General features: G+C 51.9%; 1 protein-coding gene and 3 pseudogenes across 1 annotated transcript; 2 read left to right on the top strand and 2 right to left on the bottom strand.

Moving 5' to 3' along the window:
* Positions 1–502: 502 nt before the first annotated feature.
* SAPIO_CDS8261 (uncharacterized protein) lies at positions 503–5,014 on the top strand (the record flags this gene model as incomplete). The annotated part of the gene is made up of 9 exons (XM_016789934.1): positions 503–731; positions 830–936; positions 997–1,171; positions 1,240–1,974; positions 2,871–2,971; positions 3,030–3,395; positions 3,565–3,822; positions 4,225–4,446; positions 4,517–5,014. The coding sequence occupies 9 exons, from the start codon at positions 503–505 to the stop codon at positions 5,012–5,014; spliced, it is 2,691 nt and encodes an 896-aa protein (XP_016640197.1).
* A 3,018-nt stretch (positions 5,015–8,032) lies between these two features.
* On the bottom strand, positions 8,033–9,115 carry SAPIO_CDS8260 (annotated as a pseudogene; the record flags this gene model as incomplete).
* Positions 9,116–10,194: 1,079 nt separating this feature from the next.
* Positions 10,195–12,474, bottom strand: SAPIO_CDS8259 (annotated as a pseudogene; the record flags this gene model as incomplete).
* A 4,085-nt stretch (positions 12,475–16,559) lies between these two features.
* Positions 16,560–19,232, top strand: SAPIO_CDS8258 (annotated as a pseudogene; the record flags this gene model as incomplete).
* Between the last annotated feature and the right edge of the window lie 193 nt (positions 19,233–19,425).

The following is a 19,425-nucleotide window of genomic DNA, read 5'->3' as shown; positions in this document are numbered from 1 at the left end:
GGAGAGTGGGCGACATGTCACAAAAATCATTGCGACTTGCGTTGATGTCCTTGGTTGGGTTGCAAATCAATGATGTTGTCTCTGATCCCGAGCACGCAAACTAAATAATAAAGCAGTGTCGTCGCATTCATGAGCGAACACTAGAAGCCGCCAGAGCCGCAGAGGCGCTATTACCCTAGTTTGTTCCCCGGAATAAGAGGCCTGGCAGTTTTCAAAATTTTATTTTATTTTATTTTATTTTATTCTATTCTTCCATGTCCGTCCCCCTTTTGGGCGATGATCAATGATCCCTTCAGGACTCAGTTTCCGAAGTACATCTAACTTGCGTATGACTCCAATCACCATCTTTCATTTATTAAGATTCCCTTTGGCTTCTTGCTATTCTACCTGTTGTAATTCTTTGTGATTGCCTCTGCTACACTATCGGAACTAGATTGGCTCTACCGAGTCTTTCCCAAAGATGGCACGTGGAGACAAGATTCTCTCGTCTTCCGACTCTGACATGACGGCCGTCCCAAATCCCCCAGCCAAGCCGGATGGAGGCTCCGATTTTGCTGATAGCCTCCCGACCAAGGAGAAAGCCAACTCGGGAGACAAAGTCGATTTAGAAGACGGCACTGCTGCGGAAACATCTCTGCCTCACAGTGATGCACCTGATGGAGGCCCCGCTGCTTGGTTGGTTGTCCTTGGCGGGTGGTGTGTTCTGTTCTGCAGCTTCGGCTGGGTCAACAGTGCGTTGCCCACCCCAAACGTTCCTTCTTGTTTGCCATGCGCGCGCGAGAGGGAAGGGGGAATAGAAAGAAGACTGCTAACAATGAGTGACGAGCAGGCGTCGGAGCCTTCCAGGAATACTATCAGAATGACCTTCTCAACACCTATTCCCCCAGTACAATTTCTTGGATCCCCTCTCTACAGATTTTCTTCCAAATGGCCATGGTAGGCAATTTTATCGTCAATTGACTGCCTTCATTGCGCGACACGTTGCTGACTTTCCAGGGTCCTGTTGTTGGGACCATTTTTGATAATTTTGGACCCCGTTACCTCGTTCTTGTTGGCAGCTTCCTTCATGTCTTCGGCTTGATGATGGCCTCTATTGCCACCCAGTATTATCAGATTCTTTTGGCCCAGGGAGTGTGCTCGGCGCTTGGCGTCGCTGCCATCTTCCACCCAGGTAGGAAAGATCCCGTCCCATGTCCGGCAAAAAGAAGATGAGGAGCTTTAGCTCACAATGGAAAACAGCGCTGGGAGTGATCCACGGCTGGTTCGACAAAAAGCGAGGCGCGGCCTTTGGCATTGTCGCCACCGGTTCTAGCATTGGCGGTGTCATCTTCCCCATCATGGTGACCCGCCTCATTCGACAAGTCGGCTATGGTTGGGCTATGAGAATCTGCGCCTTCATGATTCTTGGCCTTCTTATCATCGCAAATCTGACGATCAGAGCCAACCACCCACCTCGCCCACAAAAGATCACGAGGGCCCAGCTCGCGAAACCTTTTCGAGAGACTGAATTCCTCCTCGTCGCGTGCGGGTTCTTTTGTTTCACTTTCGGCATGTTCGTTCCCATCAACTATTTACCCGTCCAGGCCCTCGAGGCAGGTATGGATAAGGATCTCGTTCTATACCTCATCCCTATCCTCAACGCTACCAGCTTGTTCGGTCGAATCTTTTCGGGCGTCATGGGAGATAAACTTGGCCGATACAACATCTTCGTGGTCGTGTGCTACGCCACTGCCATTTGGATTCTTGCCCTGTGGATCCCCTCCAGCACGACCGGCGGTATCATTGCTTTTGCTGCCCTTTTCGGTTTCTTCTCGGGCGCCTACGTCTCTCTCATCGCGCCTCTTGTTGCGCAAATCTCTCCTCTACCCGAGATCGGGTTCCGCACCGGCCTCGTCATGTTTATTTCGTCCATCAGTGGACTGACGACAAATCCGATCAACGGTGCCATCTTGGATACCTCAACAGGCTTGCTGGGTATAAAAATATTTTCCGGCGTATTTTGCGTCGTTGGAACCACTTTCATTCTCTTGGCTAGGATTTACAGAACCGGACTGAAATTGAACGTGGTATTCTAGTTAAAAAGGGATCTCTTTCGGGATAGATGGTTGAAAACAGGACTGTGATAAGCTAGAAGCATTATTCGCGGAACACTCCTTTCTTATAGAAGACTCTTATAGATGTTCAATAGAATCTGAGCGCCGGTCGTCTATCCCTCCTCACTAATACAGGGAATACACGTCCCCAATCTGGTCATCAAGAATTGCCTTTTCCTTCTTCGGACCTGAGCAGCCCCTGCCTCAGCCTGAGCAGGGGTGAATGAGCGAGGGGGGTCACTGTTTTGGGCGCGTACAGTTGCCGTTAACGGCTGTAATCAGTGGGCCATTTAGACCATTATCGACTTCGTAGTTTACTACTTTTTGTGACCCTGCTACTTTTCGACCACACGGCGGGCCAATGGTCTTTGGCCGGCCAATTGACCCGATGTTAAGGCGTAATGGACCGGGTTCGCACACCGCTTAGCGCGGGGGCTCTTGACGGGCCGACAGGAGTTTTGGGCCAATGGGAGGCTGCAAAAAGTGTAGCGCCCGTAGCGTCCGTATCAAAATGATGTAGAATGACAAAGTAGCCTTATTGGCCGACTGTCTTAAATCGGCGTAAGCTTCGCGTCCACATGGCGCCGCGAACCACAGAGAAGTGCGAAGGAGTGTGTTCCGGATGCTATATATAGTAATGTACAGCAAAAAAAGAAGCATGATTCGGCTTCGGCACTCCACATCACCCTGACTAAGCAGCCGCAATGGGCAACCCATAGATAAGTACGTACCCAGGAGTACCCTCTCACGTACCAGACGCATTTTCCTCTCCGTAAGGGCATTCTCCAGTTTACCCCGCGCATGACGGCCATCTGGACAAACGCAACATCATGCTAGAAAGGTTGCCGAACGAGCTGTGGGCGTCTGTGATCGCACAGGTAAGCAACGTTGCTCTCACGAAGGGTTGTTGACAGCTGACAACTGGACGTCTGTAAGATCACGGATAGACGGGATCTCAACAGTCTGAGCCAAGTCTCGAAGACCGTCTATGACCGAACGATTCCCTTTCTCTACCGCGACCTAACCGTGCGGCCATTGTCCGAGAGTTGTTTGAACTACATCTGTGTTTTAAAGCTCCTCGAAACAAACTCAAGCGAACGGAAACCATTACGCTATGCAACTAGTGTCCGAATAGTTGCTGGCTTCGTCACGAGAATCGAACGCCGCTGCGTGCATTACGATGCCCAGACGTGGAATGCGGAGGATGCCACGGACTGCGATACGCCCGACGGAAACTATGCATCAGCTAACGCCGAAGCAACCACCGAACATCCTATGTTGGAGAGCTTAGCAGACCGCGTCGTATCTCTTATAAGGTGCTTCCCTGACGGCCAGTTGCGAAGCTTCACGTGCGTTGTTCTCCTGGGACGTCCATTCCCTCCTCGTTGGCTGGTCGTAGTGCAGGTGGGACTTGGGACTATGCGTGCCTGCACGGCTTCTCGGTTGTGACGGTTACCTAACTCTACATCAGAACGGCATCGAATCCCTTTGTCTGATAACCGATGCCGGCTGCTCGTTGGGCGACCGCTCCCTCGCTCTCGACCAGTTCCAGCGCCTGAAGCGTTTGTCCTGGACTGGATTACGGACTGAGCATGACTTCGTATCTCTTAATAGGGTATTTGCGAACTGTGCCCATAATCTGGTGGAATTAGAGCTTGACTTCCTCGATTGGAAGGAGCTCGAGGAGTTCTGGGAAGATGAGGTCGGATTCGATGACCACCCCTTTAAGGTATTGCTTCTGCGAATCCCTGGAAATTCTACGAGATGCAGATTTCCCGCCCTCGAACGACTTTCTCTATCAAATCTAGACCTACGGTCAGCTACGCAAATGATGGCGTCTGCCCTCAACTCACCACATCTCCGTTCGCTTGCCCTCCGCCAATGTCCGGGATGGGACCGTTTTCTGCAATGCCTGCTAGGTCATACAGGTCAACTGCACGTTCAGTCATTAGAGGTGCAGAATTCTTCACTCGACGGTGACTTCGACTACGACCAGGTGATACAGATGAGCCTGGAAAGCCTGGTGGGAGTTGAAGATTTTTATCTCTCGCTTTGGAGTCCGACTAGCTCAAGGACGCTGTGGAATACTCTGCAACGGCATAAAGAAAGTCTGAAGCGGTTTGTCTTTCAGGCTAGGACCATCAATCTTGATGATGAATCCGAATCTTTTGAGGCAGCAATAGACGCTAACGATATGGGCATCTTGAGTCCCGCCTTCCTGGCTACCCTTTCTGGTTTCGAGGAAGACTATGAAGACGAAGGAGACGATGAGTGGTTCGACGAAACGTCCCCTAATCCGCTTAACGAGCTGGACCTAGAGTGTCTTGGCCTAGCTTGTGGTCCTCATCGTTTAGTAAGTCGCCCGGCGCCAGCCTAAGTGTCATTTACAAGAGCATCGGCTGACAACTTTGATTAACCTGCAGCAAGAGGTCTTGAAGCCCTTCGCCGATAAGGCGTGCCTCCGAATTCTACACGCCCGGCAGTCGGGCGCTGATATTGAACGGTTTGGTTCGTGGGTCTTCGACACTCTGGAAGTGGACGCTGCCTACTTTGCTGGACGACCCCATGGGAAGCATGTGATACCCGACACCGATCCTTTCTGCTGGGCTAGCCTTCCTGGCCACAACAACGCTGTCACAGTGCGTGTCCTGACTCAGGATTTTCTTAACTTTGTGGCTTGGGTATTCGGACCCAATGGTATTTCTTCGTTGGAGATCCTCGTGTACGGTGATTTCTCGTGCCATGGTCGGTACCTGGCCAACTCGTTCATGTTGCGGAAGAAGCAGCCGGACGAGGATGGTCAGATGCCCTGGAAATGGCACGACCCGGAGCGCGGGCGCCATCCCGATATTGAGGACCTCTTGCATCGGCATGCTGGATTTCTGGAGGCCTGCCCCACTGATACGATCATGCACTGCTGAAACAAAGGAATCGCTTTGTCGGGATCGCTGGGTGCTGGTCATGATGCTCCTTCAGTCCCGTCTGAGACTTTTTTGAATACCGTTCCCGGAGGGTGGCTTGGAGGGCAGGATAGCCTGCTTCCTGCTTCCACTTGGTCAATACTCACCACAGTAACCCTTTCCGCCTTGCTAGCAAACTCCTAATGACGCAGTCATCGGTGTGGAACACCAGGCACGGTATAGATGTCACGGCATCTATCCCGGCTGAGATGCAATTGCTTGCCTTCCCGAGTTGCTCCCTCAGCGCCCGCCACCCACCCTGCCCCCGGGCTGCGTCACCCCCCTCGCCGCTTATTGACTGTGTCTTCTTTGCGACTTGGTGACGGCTTGTCACCAATCTCCCTTGTCAGCACCCTCTGATTCTTTAGAAGAGAAAATTTCCATCTTTTTATGTCTTATCTCGTTACAAACTATACAGATACATAGTACCCTTCCTAGGTACAACCTCAAGTCTCCTCATATTGACGAACTTGAAAGTCGAGCCTCGACTGAGGCTCTCCGTTACCACCGCGGACTCGACGAATGGTTCTTTCATTGGAAGGATTTAGTTGGAGCCCTCCTTAGGGCAGTTCAGTCATTCACTCGCTCTCTTTTTGCTTTCACTTCTAGCCCACCCCTAGAGGGAAGGTGTCAATACTGTGCAGAGCCTTGGCCAAGACTAGATTACAGCTTGTTCAGTATCAGCAGATATTTGCACAGTTGTACTTGTAGGGACAGGAAGAAACCCCTCTGGTTGTGTTTCCAATAAGCTGGACTATAAGCTACACAGTGCTGGGAATAGGTTTAAGCACCATTACTGATGAAACCCTAACTCTAGTGATGAAGTAGAGCACTTACGACCTCTTAGTTATTGCACCTTATTATTAATGCTTTTAGAAGTTGATCTAGATAATCTTTTAATAAGATTTAGTATAAATTTTGAAGAACTATAGAATGACCAAAATAAGGATCTATAGCAAAGATTATTTACCTCGGTAGTATACCAGACCATTCGTAGCGCTAATGGATCAAGAAGTGTAACTACTATGGCTGAATTGTGGTGCTATCATGGAAGTGGCGCACAGCCCCTGCTTGCTGATTTGTGACTTACGTCTCCCCTTGCGGAACCCTGGCACTCAGCATCAAAGGAAGTATGGAGGCGACCGAAGGAGACTCAGGGCGGGTTGCCCTGGTCTTGGAAATCTTCGCGAACGGGGAAAATGTGCTGTCTGAGCAGATTACCATTAACAGGCGAGATAGGGAACTAATTTTCGACTTCAAGATTTTAGTCTCGGTAGCTCAGCCGACGAAGAGAGACGACAGACAACCATGGTACCTGTCACTAGGGACAAGACCATGATCGTTGTGTTAGCAAGGACTGTTGAATACGGATATCCTGCTGGTTTCTACGGCTTTTTTAATTATTTGTTTTATTAGCGTTAGACCGACCTAGAGGAGTATGGATAGTTTACAGCAAGCGTTACTTTGTAAGTCCGGTCGTCGTGCAAACCCAGCAGTGTAACGTCTTCCTTTTCTCTACATAGTTGGGACCGAGGCTCTAGCAGAAAGTTCGGGCTCCGATTCGATAAGGTGACATTCTCCTCTGCTCGTTGAACGTGGCTATCCGCTCATGAAGAGAGCGGAAACAATACTCTAAAAAGGTCTCGAATCTGGAGCCAGGACAGTCACCCCTGCTAAGCCAGCTCAAAGCGTCATGTAATACGAGTCTAGATCTCCAATAATGCCTGCCAACCCGCTGGACGACCATCCTTGGGCCCGGAGATTCCTGAATTTTGACTGCGCGGTAGCAGCCACCGCATGGCTCTTTCCCTCACCTATTTCTATCCTCAGCCACCCGTTTGTCAACGAGCACCTTTCTGTACCTGATAAGATGCACAGTCTTCGTCGTTGACGTAGTACCTTGGGTAATCGGGTAGAACAGTCGGGGTCACGGTAGCCACCGTAGGAACTGTGGGGGAGACGGATTTAGGGCTGTTTCTAGTGAGATAATAGCGCTGAGAGCCACCACAAATAGCCGTGGTGCCGGGTGAAGGTAGAGCTAAATTGGCTGCGGAGAGCCTTCCAAGACTGTCGCTCTGAAAGACAGCGCTCGACGCTCCTATCCCCGCCCTCGCACGAATCCGATGCTGAAAAAGAAATTTCACGAATCGTTAACATCCGTTCGCTCGTGGCTGTTAGGAATTAAGACCTGCCTATCGCGGGCGCCATAGCAACATAGCGAGGAGGGGGGCCTTCCTAGACGGCAGCATGAACGTCGGTGCACAGGGGTTTACTAGGTGCAAGGTTGCGAACTGATTAGATTCGAGTTGACAGTTTATTTTGCCCCTAAAAACGCAGCACTGTCTGCCGCCATGGTCCAACTAGAAGTCCCAAGAGTCGCCATTACATATGCAGACGATGAAGGAAAGAATAGCATGCACTTCGGGGGAAATAATGACCCGTAAGCGCAGATCTCGGATTAGACGTTCGTGAGGTCGGCGGAGTTGTGCCGACTAGTCACTATAATAGTTTATGGTGGCCCCCGGAGGCTGGGTTTGCACTACGGCGCACTCAGCAAACTACCGCTGGCTATCCGGTTTCCAAACGCGTGCTATTTCTAGGGCAGTGGAGTATCTGAGCCGCCGATGATATTCCAAGATGACTGGCTTCCTTTTCTCCCTTCCTTACATCGCCTCGACTTCCCCCCAGCTTCTCCCAACCCTCCACTGCCCAATCTTTCCACGGAGCAAGTCTAACGGTAGATGACGATCCAGAGAATCAAAGACGATGTAGTAATAATATAGGGAAAGAACTCCCTGGGTAGCTGCAGTAAAGGAGTACCTCGGCCCGGGATATAACTTCCCCCGTAATCAATCATGCCAGTCAGTACCTTGCCTGCTTCATCGTCCTTCCAGGTAATCCCTCGCTAGTGAGTAGGGCTGGACTTCTTAGACGATTTCCCACATGAATATAGCAGTAGAGCATCACCCTCCACATCCCTCAATCTGTCACAATCCCTCTCATCACGGCCCTTCTTCTTACTGTCCGCGGCGACGGCCCCATACCCCACCAGATATCCCACAATCCCCCGGCCACCTGATTCTCCGGCATCGTCCCTCCTAGTTCGTCTGAGCCCCGAACCTGCCGTGTAATTTTCTCAGCGTCGGGCCCCCACTCCATAGTTTCCCAGAGCTCGCTAGGAAGGACCTCCACAGCCACGGGAAAGACGGCCTTGTACCAATCACAGGGATTCCCAACATCTTCATCACCCTCTCCCGGTTTGTCTCGACCCGGATATACTATGACGGCAAGGAGATGCGGCGCTTCTTCCCTCCAAAGCCGGGAGTGAACGGTGGGAAAATCGTCATCGGGGGTGGTTAGGACGGACTCCACCGCCTTCGGGGAGGCGCAGAGGAAGAGCTGGGTCTGCATCCCTGGCTCGAGACTAGCGATCGCATCCTGAAACTGAGATCGCAGAGTATCGGCGGAAGCACCGGAAAGTTTCGGGTTCTCAACCCAGCGTATTTCGAACTTTTCACGTGCTTCGCCAACCGTGTCCGGGACGAAGCCATCGTAGCGCTCGATCAACCAGTCGAAATGCACAGCTAAAGCCGCCTCGATCCGAGCCTTAAACTCTTCCCACTTGCCTTCCAGCTCCTGCCGGGTCGACTCGTCGTCTCCGTCCTTCGCATACAAAGCCGTGCGAAACCCCAGGAATCCCCAGGTCTGCCCGCGGTACCGCTTCTCCCACCGCTTCAACCAGTCCGGCGGGTAAAATTTCGGATTCGATGCGGGCCGCCCCTCAGCGATGGCCTTTTCCCTTTCCACTCTCCGGCTGTGTTTCTGGGACGCATCCCCTACGTGGCGCATCATCTCGTCGAAGCCGTCCTCTCCGAGCACGGCTTTGAGACCTTCGCGCATCTTGGTCAACTCGCTCTCGTCGAGGGAGAAGATGTCGTCATCGGCGGCGCTAAATCGGGTCCAGTTCCATCCTGGAGGCCAGTATGCGCTAGACCCGTCCGAGTAGGACTCGAGCGGGTTCTTTTGGAATCTCGGGTCGGTTCGAGGGCGCGATGAAGACATGGTTGAGCGTCGTGAGCAGAAACGGTGCTTCTCCAATTCTTTCGCCGGGGGGGGGGGGGGGGGACAACTCGAGGGGAGAGAGTTAGGTTGGTCACATGATCCGAGTCCACCACCATTACCATATATCAAGTTCAACAAATACGCAGGTCGAATTACTCCCATCTTCCCTTTTGGTCCTGTGATTATCGTGGAGCTATAATCCCTCCTCTGCTAATACTCCAATCAGGTTAGATAGCCGAGCTTGCAGATGGGATGTTTCAACCGTGGAGAAGGTGGTATTGAACCGCTGAGCAGCTTGCTTGACCATTTCCGTCCCTCCGAGATCCCGGACTGAGGAACAATTTTTCCCTAGTGAACGCGTACGACTGGGAAGGGGGCAGAGGGAGGGTATGCAAGTACTGGAGGGAAACCAGTCCTTGGATATATGTGTCACTTACATGACCCTCCCTTTCCCATTCGTTACCAATAAACATTATGCAGCCACCATGCGGAAGGCTATATTTTATCTACAAGTCTAGAGTCGTGAATTCTACGACAAATTCAAGTTTCCATGTCTTATCTCGGAGTGCTGATTTTGGCTGTGAGCAGAGTGCCGAACACTGGAGCCAAGTTCATCTATTTATCGGGATTTGCGCCCAGCTGCGGACAATTCAACTGGGGAATTGGTCCTGACCCATAACTCCCACGTAGTAGCCATGTAAAGCATACATACTTTGACAGCGGCCTTCCCTATGTCATCCAAAGCCCGCTCGTCTATCAAACTACCTTGCGTGGCACTCGATTTTCTACATACGCCTAACCCTTCTTGCTGTAGCTATCTCGGATGTGCTCCGAGGGCGAAAGGGGAAAAAATGCAATGGTCTCCTGCTGTGAGAGAAAGATTTTACACGATGCGTGGGTCCCCGGCTCAGGCCAAAAAAAGAAATTGCTGGTCAGTATGAGGGTCGAACTCATGACCTTGGCATTTACTATATGAACCGGATAGTTTATTAGTACCACGCTCTAACCAACTGAGCTAATCGACCGTGTTGCTTGTGTTTCCTGCTGCCCTTGCTGCGATTGTCATTCCCTTCACACACTTACTGCGAACCTGGCAGGTTCACCACGTCAAACGACAAGTGGTTCAGCGTTTCGAGGTCAAATCGGAGGTCGACGCTACCCTCTGAGCTCAACAAGAACATAGTCTTGTTTGTCGAGACATCCCAGTCTACCTCATCACCGTATCGTAGCATCGCACCTCTCCCGACAACATCGTAGTCGCCATCATTGCCGCCATCTCGACTGCGGAGAATCGCCACAGCGGAGGAGTTCCAGAATTGGCACAACTTGTCGCCAACCCGCGCATTTGAGGGCGCTAAGCCCATAATAATGTCCTCGCCGCCGAGAAATAGGCGTGCTCCGGTCCCCGGCGCCGTCTGTTGATGAGGAGATTTGCCCATTCCCGGTAGAGGCACAATGTTAGCTAGTCTAAAGTCGGCTGCGGGCCCCAGCAGCGCCGTGAGCCGAGCATTGAGACCTCGGGCTCGTCTTTGCTCCGATCCCATCGGGTATTTTTCCGATAGCCTTGCACTCCATTGTTGGGGCACATGGGGATATCGAAGATAGTCAGCGTAACTCGGTCCGAGTTCTTGAACCTCGCCCACGATGGCGCCTAATACTCTAATATTGGCAGGACTCGTCTCCGGGTCCGGCGTCCAAATATCCTTTACTTCGGCCATAGGTGAGAGCCAGGTCGAGCTGCGCACCGATAATCTCTTCGACGCCGAGAGGGGCGCTCGTAGATACTCCAGGATTGGGAAGACGAGCAGTATTTCCGGGCCTGCAAGGCAAGCTTGTATTGCATCATCACCGCACCAGTAATACGCCCATGACTCTGGTTGGTAAAGCCAACCTGGCCTGTCGTACTCTTTCGTTATTTTGCGTTGTTGGCGGGAGAGAAGTCGCCGAACAAGGGCAGAAAAGTAAACCATCTCAACCGCTCCATTGAAATTCTGATTCGTAGAGGAGTTTTGGAAAGAGACAATAGCTTCGTACAGCGGCTTCACGCCCCCCGCGTAGTCGACAGGTAAACACTCGCCTCGGCAATCAACTGCCATGCCGGTAAAAGCAAGAATCTTGTCCAGATCGACAGAACAGAAGGAATCTCGGAAGGAGTCCAGCAGCTGCGCGAGGACGTAGGTCTCACCGTCATGGTATAATGCTCGCCTTAGGTCGTCGAACAGGAGCACGCGCTCGGGGAGTGGCGAGCTCGGGACTTCTTCGGCATACAGTCTCATCAGCTTGGCAAACTCGGTCCAGGGAATGGGTTGCCGCCCAGCATATACGTCGATGGTAAGACCGGAACCGATTTCCTGTACCACCCAACATCGCTTCCAATACTCTTCCAGTGCGAGCTGCACCAGCCAGTAATGAGTTGACTCCCAATATTCACTCGCTGTTTGCACGGCCCAGCTCCCTTTCCATGTCGACGGATCCGACTTCTCAATCCATCTGGGAGGCACATGCTTCCCAAGGGAGACTAGGACCCTTCTTGCACGCTGGTAGACGAGTGACATGAGGGGAACCTGACTATTTTTCTCTTCGAGACTTGTCTGGTCAATGCAAACAGCGTCAACCCAAAGGGTTCTCGGCTCGGTCTCGTGGCGGACATTGTGAAGCGCCTTCCATAGATTTTCTGTCACTCCGAAACGCTTACCACCCACCGAAATCGAATGCGACTTGCGTGGATTCCCCCATTCGTATGACAGGGCGTCGTAGGCCGGATTATCCTCGAACTGAACGGTCCGGAGTTCTGCCTCGATCCGCCACCTTACTCCGGCCGGCCGTATATCGAGAAGGCGAATACTGCTGCTCGAATTGCTAAGCGGAGGCAAGTCCAATGGAGTCCATTCTTGCCGCAAGTCAACGAAATACCATAGACTGCAGGCTATCGTCGCAACGGCGACAGTACGAAGAGCGACGCGACCGAACTGGACCTCATAGAGACTCTCGACTATGCGCAATGCCCTATAGGACAAGAACCACACTACAAAGTAGACCAGAACCGGACCAAAAGCCCACACAAAAGCCAGCACGATTCCCAGCGGGATCGTACCGCCGACGAGGAAAGCTCCAAGGCCAGGCTCCCAACGATAACTAGAAGCGCCCTTGAATGGCAACCGGGCGATTATGACAGGAACGAAGGGAAGAAATACCAGGTGGTCAATGACTAATATAGACCATCCTTTAATCTTGGCGAGATCCCAATTTTTGGCAAAGTTCACAATCTTGGAGAAGTCGAAACCGCTGTCGGCAGGAATCCGGATTCTCGTCAGGAGCGGTGTCCGTTCCGATGAGGTGTTGGGAGTAAGGGAAGACATTCTTGGACACGACAAAGAGGAGGTTGGAGGCGAAGAAAGTGTGGTCTAAAAGGGCGTAATACAGCGGTTTCGTTGCGTTTGGCATCCATGGGATTTCCGTCAATGCAGGGAATCGACGATGGGGGAGCTGCGAAGTTGAGCACAAAACTCGTATACGGAATTGTTGAGATGGATGATTTCTGAATCTGAAAATGAAACAAAATTATTGAGGCCTATGTGGCAGTGCACCAGCGACAGACTTGGACCTGATGATTGGATCACGATTCGCCGGCAAGCTCAGCCTCAGCCTGGTTGCCTGAACCACCCTCAAGCTCTGACACGAAAAGAGCTCTCCTTCTTCCTATTCCGATGAAAGCGCTGGAATTATTATACACATACAAAGAGAACGAAAATCTAACCTCCCATTTCTAAGAAACTGCCCTTTGGGTGCCATTGGGTTTGGGCGAGTGGGATGGGGGAAAGCAACATCCATGATGGAAGCTAAGTTCGAGGTCAGGATATGGAGTGAGCTCCTCGTATCCCGGCGGGAATTCGTCCATATTATTCCGCTGCTGACAGAAACCACTCGGTCTGCGATGTGTAGTCTTCATTGGAAGTGGGAAAAACGCTAAGACACCGAGTTGGCATGTTGGCTCTCGGGATTTATCATTTTATGGAGCTCCTTCGGTTCCAGCATTCGAGATCTACGGAGCAATGTTGACCAAGCTCATGCCGCTCGAGTCCATATTTTCCACCCATGAATAATTGATGCCAGGGAGAATACGATTAAGGAGCGAAGAGACAATGCCTGTTATCGAAGGAGAGCTTTGGTTTGTCATTTATGCAGATGATCCGATTTGGAGGAACGGGAACGCAGCAAGCACAACAACTCCTCTCAAGATATTCGATTTTCTTCATAGCAAGGATCGATACACTGGGCATGCAGATGCAGACAAAGGCGGTGAACCTTAGTGGTGAGTCTATATGGTTTACCAAGAGACAGGAAAAATGCTGAATTCTGGTGAGGAGACAGTTTCGCGAGGAGTTGGGGCAGGTGCTAAAAAGCACACGATGGAAATATAAGGCTATATGCTCTGAAAAGAGTAAGGACTGGGTTTAGGTATTCCTAGATCTCGAAGCTCGTTCCTTTTTTCTTTTTCTTTTCCCTTTTAGGAGGAACCGTGGGAAATGGGGTTATTGGTGGGAAATTTCCAGGTTCCAAGCCGTGTCGTCTGACTGAAAGCTCTACCTTCAGCATTTTAGCACGCGTTTGGGTTCTCGAATCACCGCCTCGTGGGATCATAGAAACAGAGACATAGAAGGAGTGAGGGTGACTTAACTGAGTAGCATGTCGGGGTTGAAAGCCCGGTTTCAGTGCATCCTCCGCCAGGAGAGGAGAGGATCCCGAGATTTATTGGGTGGTCAGATTATTATTGTCCCGTTCATATTACAGAAAGGAAACGGGCTTCATTTCAGAGGGACCAGTTTCATATCCCTGTGTATTCTGATATCTCTCGTAGACTCGGTCTATCGAGTATGGGCCGAAAGTTTCATCTGAATGTTATGTCCTTTACACTCTTGTAAGACCGAATCACCCAACCAAGATTCAGCATCAGGAATTCAACATCTTCAACATCAACTCGGTCTTAGGATAGAGACTAGGGTCTTAGATGCATTCTCGCTTTGTTATTGAGCATGCTTCACAAGTATTTATAATGTAACATTGATTTCTGAGCCTTGTTGGCAATCTTAAGTAGATATGATAAACAAAGATGAGGTAGGTGAGAGTCTGTTGACACCCATGGAATCCCGTAGACTCGGCTTTCTGCATCTGTTAAAACCGCGTGCTCTAAAAACAAGGATATCAGTGACTGTGTTTCGGGCTTTCTGACCAAGAATGGCTCAAACGTCTCTTCCTGGGGCATTGGTGATGTCTTCGAAGCAACACTTTATCCCTATTATCTTAAGATAACAAGGAATATGAGGTAACGTCTCAAAAAAGAGTTGGCGAGAGGTCTTATGGTTGTATATCTCTTGCCTCGTTAAGTGCCAGAACATGCCGATGATTATACTCTCTTAGGCATCCGAGTGGGCTGGGATCGACAGGAGAGAGCTGCAATATTGACAACAAAGCTGATGGATCACGAAGCACACGTAGACCCTGTTTCTAAATTTGGCGGTGGTATGCATACTTGGGTCGTGAGCTCCACTTCCACCGTATTGGCATCGATTGCTACATCCTTCCCAGAAATACAAGATCAAAAGTCCAAAAGTCCTCTCAAGTGGAACCCCCTTAACAGGAAACGGCCCCGAGTCCAACTGGGAGCAAAAGCAACTCGGTCTGGCTCGAGTTGGCTCCCTCAAAGACAAATTACTCCTAGTTCGTGACCTTAGGTCTGCGGTTGTTTCGTATCCAGAAGCGAGGTCTCAACCCCCAATGGCCATATATGAGTAGTACCAATATTTCCTGCATCTTGCCAGGGGAGGAGGGATCGCGTAAAATGGATCTAGGAAAGCATTGGAAGGGTCCTGCCAAGGCGCCTAAGTGAGACAACCTAGCCCTGGAATATGGGCTGCCGAGAAAGGACGTGAACTGACTAAGTGCGTCAGTGGTGACAGGGCTAGACGAGGCGGGTTGCCATTGACCCAATGGCGAATTAATGGAATTGATCCTTCTCCGGTGGACTCGAAGCGTGCTATTTTGGTGTACGAGAATATCCGAAGACGGTTCGAGTTGTCTTTCAAGAAGTTTCCCTTGTCCAAGAGCCAATCCGCCGACACCCTGAGCGTAGAAAAAGACACCCTGCCGCAATATGCCGGAGAGAATGCCGAGAGATGCCGGATAGCATAGAAAAAACTCTTGGGCGTATTCGATTCTCCTTTTGCAATATTGCTTATTCCAAGACACTTTGGACCCGCACGTGGCGATCTTTGCAAGAATAGGATGAATGTCCTCAATTCCCAAATACGACCTTTCGTCAAGGTAAGGGTAAGTGTCCTGGTGCGACTATGAAACAAGCCATGTCTAGATGGAATGGAAAGTGATGCCCCGAGCTCTCGATCGTTATTATCTGAGAGCAAGGCAGTTGGGCGACCCACTCTAAAGAGGCGACAATGGTCAAACTGGAGCAACACAGAACACACAAGTGAGTCAACTCAGTTCCTGGGCTAAAGTCTTGAAATGTCCGTACATTTCCGCCGCCGGTTTCCGCCGTTCATTTCCGCTCCTCCTGACTCCTTAAGCAATAATTGATACTTTTTTCGAGACAGAGAGTGTCTTACAGGCGGGTCCTATTAATTTAGCGGTTTGCCAGTAGTATTGAAAGCCCGGCAATAGAATCTGCGCTTCACGATGCTATTCCCCACGATGGTCTCTGTTGAACTTGCTTTTTACCGTGTCCGTGACACCCCTTCGAGACCCTTTGTTCCTAGCCCTTTCCCGGAAGGCAAAACTGCCCACAAACTAAAAAATACCGGCTAGATTGGCGAGCATGAACTAGTTCAATTGTGTCTTATCATTGACCTCAGACAGGATAGGAGCCAGCGGTACAGGCTCCTGCTGAGACTGGTTCCGATCTGATCACGCCGATTATCAGCTATTGAGCCATCTCTGCAGTATTATTGCCTGCCACATACTAGAGGCTCTGGAGAACTTATTCGCGGATGTCTTGATGCCTATTTTGGGAGTAGGGATGCAATAATATCACTACAGGTCAAATGTCTCAGTTAGTCGCTGTTCCTTTGAATCTACCAGGTCTTACATGTCGTGTTGATTGCGATGATGGGGGATGTCTACAGACAGTCCATCACATCTATGCTGCAACTCATATGAACAATCCAGCTAAGTAGGATGAAAATGGTGATCGAAGTGGAGGCTTGGAGGTGTATAAAGAGCTTGCTCCTCTTCCTCAATCCGCTCCCAAATCCATCATTCTCCAACCACAATCAACCAACAAGTCACTCTTTTAGATTCCAACTGGTGCGCTTCTCTGGGAGCCTACTTGTACTCACTCGTTTTTAATTGTCTATTTCCTGTTTTAATATCTTAATATTGCCTTTTCACAACTATCAACTGACCCCATTCTTCGATCCCAAGTCATATCACCATGGGCTTGACGGGTCAGATCCTGAGGGGCCTTTCCCTCACGGGTTTGATTGTGCCTGTTCTCTCTCGTCCTTCCGTTCCGGGGATAGGCAATCTCGTTCGCCGTGACGGGTATGTCGGTTCTCCGTTCCGCGTTGGCACTCTCAGCCATCACCGAAAGCGGGATTGCGATCCTTCCTCGCTTACTTGTCTCTGCGACGACATCAACATTCCAAGCACATGCACGGAGTGCGAAGATGGCGTTACTTGTACTTGCGAACTCACAGGGGGCCTCTATGTGTGTTCGGAAATCCCTGTGGAGCCCACTGAGGAGCCCACGGTAGAACCTACTGTCGAGCCTACCGAAGAACCTACTGAAGAACCTACAGTTGAACCTACGGTCGAACCAACTGTCGAGCCCACAGCTGAACCTACTGAGGAGCCTACTGTCGAACCGACGGCTGAACCTACTGAAGAGCCCACCGAGGAGCCTACTGTCGAGCCTACTGTCGAGCCTACTGGCGAGACTACTGAGCAACCTACTGCCGAACCTACCGGCGAGACTACCGAGGAGCCTACCGTTGAGCCTACGGGCGAGACTACTGGGGAGCCGACCGCCGAACCCACGGGCGAGACTACCGAGGAGCCCACTGGAGAGTCTACGGTTGAACCTACGGGCGAGACTACCGAGGAGCCTACTACCGAGCCTACCGGTGAAACCACTGGTAGCTCAACTGAACCCACCGGAGTATCTACCGAGTCTTCTGATGTCTCCACTGGCGCCTCTACTGGCCCAACGGAAAGCTCTACCGGTGCCTCCACGGAAAGCTCGACGGGTAGTTCAACTGATGTACCCTCTACTACTTCTGGCTCAACTGAAAGCTCCACCGGTGCCTCCACGGAAAACTCTACGGATGCCTCCACAGAAAGCTCTACCGGTGCCTCCACGGAAAGCTCGACCGGTAGTTCGACTGATGTACCCTCTACTACTTCTGTCCCAACTGAAAGCTCTACCGGTGAAAGCTCTACCGGTACCTCCACGGAAAGCCCGACGGGTAGTTCGACTGACGTTCCCTCTACTACTTCTGGCAGCAGCACAGGCACAAGCACCCCCTCGTCCGTACCCGGCTTCCCTAGCGTTATTGACGGCTACGCTTATGTCGGCTGCCACGGATCCCAAAACAACTTCCCCACGTTCGAGCTTACCCTCATCTCTTCGGAAATGACTCTTGACCTGTGTGCCGCCACATGCGGTGCAGCTGGTACCCTGTATATGGGTGCTCATGATCAGCTCTGCTTCTGCGGTGATATCCTCGATGCCGAAATCGTGGAGGATGCTCTCTGCGACATCATCTGCCCTGGTGATGACACCCAGTTCTGCGGAGGTCTCGACGACAGTGCACTTCAGCGCCGCCAGGCTATCCCGTCCAACTTCCGCCTGACCATCTACGTTGCCATTCGCCCACCCCCACCTGCTAATACCACAGTGACTGTCCCTGGAGAAGTCACCTCGGTCACACTCACTTCGGTTACCACTCAGACCACCACCATTTCGGGATCCCCGACTACCATCACCAGCACGCTCACGACAACTGTCTGCCCCACTTGCACTCCTCGGCCTGGCTGCAAAGCACCTCACTGCCCTTGGTCTCCCCAGAAGCCTCAGAAGCCCGGCGTCCCTTGCACTGGAGGCGACTGCGACAAGCCTGGCCACCCTAGCGTCCCCTGCACCAGCGGCAACTGTGGAAAGCCCGGTTATCCTGACCGCCCCTGGTCCCGTCCCGGTGGTCATGGTAACGGTGGTAACGGTGGCAACGGAGGTAATGGAGGCAATGGTGGCCATGGAGGTAACGGTGGCTCTGCTCACGGCAGTGGCAACGGTGGTAACGGAGGCAACGGAGGCAACGGAGGCAACGGAGGCAACGGAGGACAGGGTGGCTCCGGTCACGGTAAGGACGGTGGAAACGGAGGCAATGGCGGTCACGGTGGAAATGGGGGCCATGGTGGCTCTGGCCATGGTGGCAATGGCAGATCTGGAGGTAATGGCGGAAACGGTGGCAATGGTGGCTCCGGTGGCTTTGGGGGAAACGGCGGTAACGGAGGCCACGGTGGAAACGGAGGAAATGGCGGAAATGGTGGCTCTGGCCATGGTGGTAATGGCGGTGCTGGAGGTCGTGGCGGAAACGGAGGCGCTGGTGGATCCGGTAGCACTGGTGGCTCCGGTGGCTTTGGGGGAAACGGCGGCAATGGAGGTCACGGCGGAAATGGCGGAAGCGGTTCCGGTTCTAGCTCAGGCGGCGCCGGTGGCTCTGGGGGCAATGGAGGTCAGGGTGGCAATGGAGGCGCTGGTGGATCCGGTAGCACTGGTGGATCTGGAGGCAACGGCGGTTCCGGCGTTGACGGTGGTGCTGGCGGTCACGGAGGCAGTGGAAATGCCGGCGGCAACGGTGGCCATGGTGGACAAGGTGGTGATGGCGGCGCCGGTGGTAACGCTGGTAACGGCGGCTCCTCCAGCGGCTCCTCCAGCCCCAGCCCTCCTGGCGGCTCTACGGGCTCCACTGGCTCTACGGGCTCCGCTGGCTCTAGCGGCGCCAGTGGTGCCGGAGCTGAGGAATTCAAGCCCGTGACTGCGGGTTCCGACAAGGCCGTCCTTGGCGCTAGCGTGATGGCTCTTGCCATCGCTTTGTGGCTCTAGATCTGTTGCTGAAACCGCATCACCGCTAATCCGTTGCCTCTTGCCTTTCAATCATTCCAGAGGGCACGCGATAACGCTGACGGGCCTATATAGTTAGTGTTCGATTAGCTTTCCTTGAGTTGGCGGTAATAATAGTTCTGAGTATATATATAATCCAAAAGGGGCCAAAGCTCGTCATTAGACCTCCCAACAC

The sequence above is a fragment of the Scedosporium apiospermum genome, assembly GCF_000732125.1.
Source record: "Scedosporium apiospermum strain IHEM 14462 chromosome Unknown SEQ_SAPIO_0121, whole genome shotgun sequence".
NCBI lineage: Eukaryota > Fungi > Ascomycota > Sordariomycetes > Microascales > Microascaceae > Scedosporium > Scedosporium apiospermum.
Note: the sequence above shows the minus strand (reverse complement) of the source record. Positions and strands in the feature narration are given on the sequence as shown.